The following is a 6,000-nucleotide window of genomic DNA, read 5'->3' as shown; positions in this document are numbered from 1 at the left end:
GGGCCTCTGCCTTCCTTAGCAGACACCTGTCTTTCAAAACCGAGACACTGCACTATCAGAGGCACAGAGGCACCTATTCCATGGCTACAGGAATCACTCCCAACGGGAATGCCCAGCTCTGGCTCTTCTGATCAGTTCAGCTTCTGCAGTGCTCATTTCTCACTCCCAACTCACCCATAACCATGGGAATTAACTGATTTCCCTGCAAATGCTCCCTGCTGCCTCTTCCCTTGAGGAGAGGGCAGGGAAAGCCCCTGGATGCTCCCGAGCGCCGGCTGTGCCGCAGGGCGATTGAGCTGGAGCACAAGCGCAGCGCAGGAAGCTCCCCCAGCCTGGGCTGGCCTAGAAACTGCACAGGGGTGGTGGTTCTTGCTGCATTCTTAAGTTACCTCTGGGCAAATGCTGAGGGAACATTCTGAGGCTCATCATACCCATATTGACCCAGACGTTGGACTGCTGGGTGCGCGTGGCCGGCTGCTGCCGCAGGAACAGCAGGTACCGAGGGAACAGCTCCAGCTCTGGCACGTTTGTCTTGCTGTTCTTGATCACCTGCAAAACATGTTTGCAACATCCTGGAGACTCACCTTGCAAGTGTGGAGGGAATACTAATAGAAACAGGAATGATTAAATCATTAAAAAATGACTGAATTATTAAAAATCCAAACTCTTTTATGAGGAGACAAAAAAATCCGAACTTCTCGTGGGGTTTTAGGCTAACATCCCCAGGAATGACAATTTCCTGATTCCTAAGCACTTTTTGAAGCTTATTAGCTGCAGGTTGTCAAAAGCAAACACCTTCTTTAGTGCAGCATCACCCTCTGCACCGCACCACAGAAGGAACATTTTTATAATTCCTGGAATATATATGTGGATCCACAATGAGCCTCATTAATTCCACTCACTGTATACTTCCACATGAAAGTTTCACAGCTGTTGAAAAAACTGACAAATGCAGGATAAGATATTTGGTTTGAACTTTGTGAACCACAGGATTGACTTAAAACCTTCATACTGTACAAACAGGCTGCAACCTACTTTTGTTGCATCTTGCTGTGTTGACAGAAAAAGCTGAAATTACCTCCAAAACATGTTTTGCAGCTTTTCAGCCACCATTTCTACAAAGATTTTTGCCACCTAGATCTGCCCAAATATGCAAACAGAAATGGAAGGAATGTTCACTCTTTTTGTGACCATGTGAAGCAGAAGAAAACAGCTCAAGCTGTGGGAAGGAACATACCACACTGAAGTGCCACAGTATTAAACTGCAGCTACAACAAAAACATTGGTGATGACATTTTCTGAGAAAAAAAAGCACATTACTTTGTGTATAAAGTGATGTGGCCTTTTCTGGATCATGAAAGGTGTTTGTTTCCATGGAGAATGTGTGGGAGGAAGTAAGAAGCCAGTGATTTTTCCCATTAAAATAATTGTCTGCACTAGAGCCAACAGACCAAATTGTTAAAAATCATAGAAATAATCCTCTCCCATCTGTGACATGAATGTTTGTGACACCAACCACCAAGTATCTATTGCTACCATCACAAAACTCCCCTCATATCCATTTTTTGTAAGTGCATCTCCTACAAGAGACTACCTGACACAGAACAAACCAACCACTCTGTGGAATAAATACACTCAAGAGAAACTGAAGAAAAAGTTCCCAATGTTTCCAAGTGAGCAGACTCCTGCAGCTCCAGCTCCCAAGAGCTCCTGAGCAGCCATTCTGACAGAGAACAGTCTTAGCCTGTTCTCTTCCCTGGACTCACCTATTGCCATCTGCTTTTGAGCTCTTCCCCCAGTTTTGCACATTGTGTTTCTGTGATGCTGAATCTGAAGCAGCAATTGTTGCCTTCCCCCCACTTCATGGAATTGCCAGAGAGCAGGGACAGGTTTTCAGAGCTGCACGTGTCCCACTTTTCATTTTATAGCTTTTTAACTTTCTCTCAGTTTTTAAAGGTGAGTGTTTTGATGCCAGGCTTTTTAAACGGACCTCAGGTTTACTTTTGTGTGCTTTAGCAAACACCAGCAGCTGAGCAGCACTTCTGCCCTGCCACGAGATCCCCTGGGATTGTGCTGCAAACCTCCTGCTGAACAGCCACAGCTTTCCATCCAGCACCAGTCTGGAGGCTGCTTTTTCCCAGTTTGCTCTTCTAGACACAGGCTGAAGTGGAAGATGACTCTAAGAGGTTACCTTGTGCCACTGGACCAATCTGGTTGTTAAAAAGTGTCTAAAATCACAACTTACCGGCCTGGGCAAGGACAGGTTTGCTCCATACCAGTGGTAAAGTGCTCTCCAAACTGGTTCTGGCACCATGACATAGTCCTTTCCTTCCACCAGCTGTGGAGATCTCTTTAACCTTCCACCCTCCATTGTTAATGATGCAGCCTTTAAAAAGAAAGGGGTTTTGTCACATCTCAAGTGGAAAAATTAGTACACAGGCACAGAACTCTCTTTAATTATTAAAAGACTTCTAAGTAACAATTAGCAGCTGCTTTTCACACAGAGATGGTAGTTCAGTGTAACAGTAATTAACGTTCAAGTTTCATTATTTACTATTTCTCTAAAAGCTTGTGCAGTATAAAATTCATGTGTTTTGCTCTTGTGTCACCGACTCCAACAACTTTGGATGGAAAAATCCCATCTCTACTCAACATTGGTGCTGCTGCTCTGTGTTCCATGTTTTATTTGCATTCATACTGCAAAACCTGTCAGTTTTGTTTTACTATATTGTTATACAGCAGCAGTAAATTCCTATTTAGATGGAAACACTGAAGTGTTTGATTAACAAAGTATTTTACATTTAATGCTGCAAGCTGCCTTTTCATAAAAACCTTTCCCTTTGGTAAATTTTGTGTAAGAACATTTTGAATGTTTCTTTTCTCACAAAACACAAGAGTAGCCTTAGAAGCAGAACACAATTTATCCTTAAAATAAGAGTAAGAAACCTAAATTTTGCTCTTTGACAGAGCAGTGTTAATTCAGAATTAAGCTCAAAAAGACCAACATGAAAAAGGTGTGACAAGAGAGAGCTAAAATATCCTTTTCCTCTATTCCCATGCCTTGGGTGCCTCTACCTTCACTGGCTCCTGGGTCACCAAGGGCTGGTTATCGATAGCTCCCGGTTTCTGGGGATTCAGCTGGAGCAGAGCATTCCCGTTGGATCCAAGGAAACACTGGTTGTTATTGTCTGAAGTGTTGTGCTGCCTTGCAAAGCACACCTCAGAGCCTGGGGTGCCAGGGTACAGAGTGTCTGAGCACAAAGCAAGAGAAAAAAACAGAAATAATTCAGTTCCTGATCCCATAAACCAGAAAGGAACGAGTTACAATCTTGTATCCTTGCTTTAAAAAAGGTTGTTTAAGTTTGCTGTCCTTCACCCTGCAGTGAAACATGCAACTCTTCCAACCCCAGGGGTAAATATATTATCTCTCAGAATGGGATTTCTGATTTGATATTATATTTTCTGTATTTTATATCATGATTACACAAACACAGCTCTGAAACAGCCTAACCAGCTTTGCATGAGCAAATGTGGTGAGCAGTTAGTTGTTGTCTGGATGTTTGAACATCAAACTGCTGAAAAACTCATAGACAGAACTGAAGATATATCCAATAATGCATTATTTTATTTTTCCTTGAAAAGGCAATGCTTTTATTCTCATAGAAGCTGCTTTGGTCATGCAGAACTAAATGGAAATTTCAATTAAAATAAAAAGAAAGAACCTTTAAGCTAAAACTTGTCTCTCTTTCTGTCCTTTGTTTCCCCCAACCCCTACACCCAAAAAATATCACAGTAATTTATCTAATTTCAACTGAAGTTATGATTTTAAAATATCAGATGCAACCTTCAGCTGCCTTACAAGAAAAAAATCTCCAATTCTCACAAGAACTCATTGAAAATCAGGACTAAAATCACTTTGTTTGCCAAGATGGCTCTCAAGATCTGCACAAACTCATTCAAATTTAAATCACATGCCCTGTAAAACTACAACTCTGCTTTTCCTCATGGTTTTTTGCTGTTTCTTCCCTCTTTTATTGCATGGCAGAGTATAGGATCAACCAGATATGAGCTTAAAACAACTTAATGTGAAAGTAGGGGGAAAAATCCACTCAGAAAATAAATGATAGGACAAAAATAACTAACCCCAGCATAACAGATAAACTGCTGTTAAACAAGACTTTGTGTTTAGCCACCACGCGCTAAAAAATCCTAAAAAAAATCCTGGCAATCCTAAAAGTCCTGCAATCCAAACTGTGTTATCTCTCTGGCTGGAGGGGTCCATGCAGTGTGCAGTTTTCCCAAAAGCTGTTCTACATTAAACCTCCAAGGAAATAAGATGCTTACTGCTGCTGGTGGACTCTGAGGCTTCTGAGGCAGTGGAAATATTATCTGAAAACTTTTCTTCTGGTGCACTGAAGTCATTAAGACCTCCCATTTTGTCTTCTCCCTGTTCTGGGGTATTGGCTGCAGCAGCTACGAGGGAATTCTTACCTCCACTCAAGACAGATGAAGGCTCTATCACAACAGGGTTTGCATCCTAGAGCAGGTAATAAATAGAGAAGTTAATTATGAGCCAAGATCAAAGACATGTCAGTCAAACCAGCCACCAAAAATTCAACTCTGTGACTACTTCTGCACATCACAAGATTTGCTGACGAAAAAACACTTTCTGCATGTACCAGTGAAACATCAGCAGAAATAAACACCCCAAATTGTTAAAATAATCTAATAAACCATTCTGCACAGGATCCGAATTCCACACTTATTTTCCCTATCTAGCTACATAAAAATACACCTGGTTTTAAACAGCTATAATTACAGACTATAAATATTTGAAGATTTGTCCCTGTTGAATTTCATATGGTTAACTGAGAACAGCAAGCACAACAACAAAAACCACATTTTTTTCCTCAAACCTGCAACATTTTCACAGAAATTCTGAGGGTTTTTTTTCTTAGCTTGAGAGGTGCAGTGAGTAATGGCCTTGTGCCATCATGCAAAGGATTAGGGATGAAATCCTGTGCACATCTGAGCACTTACACCAGGGTAAGGATCAAATTACCTGGCATTTCAGCCCTCATTTGTCCAATTCATTGTGCACAAAGAATACAGTCATTACATGGTTAGTTAATGCACACACTGCAGTTTTCTGAGTACTTCCAGCTATTTGTTTTTATAAAAAAAATCAAGTACTTACATGATTACTTATGAGGATATAAAAACTCTAGGTTTATTTCACTTGTTTAGCCTGTAACTAATATTTATTTCCAATTAAATTTTATTAAATTTATTAAGCATTCTGTATTTTGTACAATTCAGTGGTGCTTTAGCTTAAATATTTTAGTTAAGGGGTGTTACAGAGCACCCTGTATCTATAAAGTTCTAGCAGGACTCCTTTTATTGGGTATCAGACTACATTTTGTCATTGCCTCTGAAGTAAGTTATACCAATTCCTCCTTTGTCCAGAAAATTCAGAGTGTATTTGTGGCCCAAGCCAAGTCAAACCCAAAGAGGGCAGCTTTATTATCAAAGGGCTCAGAAGACTGGAAAGAAATGCTCCTGTGAGCATGTTTTTATTCAAAAAATATTGTGAGCTGCAGGAATGATGAAAGAGATGAGAGTTTAATGAAATTACAGTGAAAAGCTCCCCACATAACCATGATTCAGCAGAACAATTATTTTCCACCAAGAGACAGGAGCTGCTCAATTCTGAGCATTATTGGTTCAGCAGTCATTTCCTCCACACTGTTTTTTCCATCAACACATTCAGAAATACAAGAAATCACTTATTCAGTAGAGATTATTATTATTATTATTATGCTACTTACATATTTGACATATTCTTTCCACTGGTGCCACCAGGGCATAGCAATGAGGAACCAGTTGTGCCCTGGCTGGAGGCCATACCTGCTCTCTCTTTCCAACCAGCCTCTGCACAGAGAGAATATGAATCTTTAGCTGAAACAGGGAACTTCCAGTCCTTATGGAAATACTAAAAGG

The 6,000-nt window shown here is 40.6% G+C and overlaps 1 protein-coding gene across 1 annotated transcript in view; it reads right to left on the bottom strand.

Annotated features, from left to right (window-relative positions):
* USP32 (ubiquitin specific peptidase 32) overlaps positions 1-6,000 on the bottom strand; it is a 55,461-nt gene that overhangs the window by 25,697 nt on the left and 23,764 nt on the right. The window contains exons 13-17 of the mRNA XM_042026598.1: positions 5,829-5,931; positions 4,345-4,537; positions 3,076-3,251; positions 2,246-2,386; positions 432-549 (exon numbers count right to left, since the gene is read on the bottom strand). Of these exons, the coding sequence (XP_041882532.1) occupies positions 432-549; positions 2,246-2,386; positions 3,076-3,251; positions 4,345-4,537; positions 5,829-5,931 (731 nt within the window). The remainder of the gene's footprint in view (positions 1-431; positions 550-2,245; positions 2,387-3,075; positions 3,252-4,344; positions 4,538-5,828; positions 5,932-6,000) is intronic.

The sequence above is a fragment of the Corvus kubaryi genome, unplaced genomic scaffold (assembly GCF_017639235.1).
Source record: "Corvus kubaryi isolate FWS band 111438036 unplaced genomic scaffold, C.kubaryi_AGA036_p1.0 37284, whole genome shotgun sequence".
In the NCBI taxonomy this organism is placed as follows: domain Eukaryota; kingdom Metazoa; phylum Chordata; class Aves; order Passeriformes; family Corvidae; genus Corvus; species Corvus kubaryi.
This window is presented reverse-complemented; position numbering and strand designations above follow the sequence as displayed.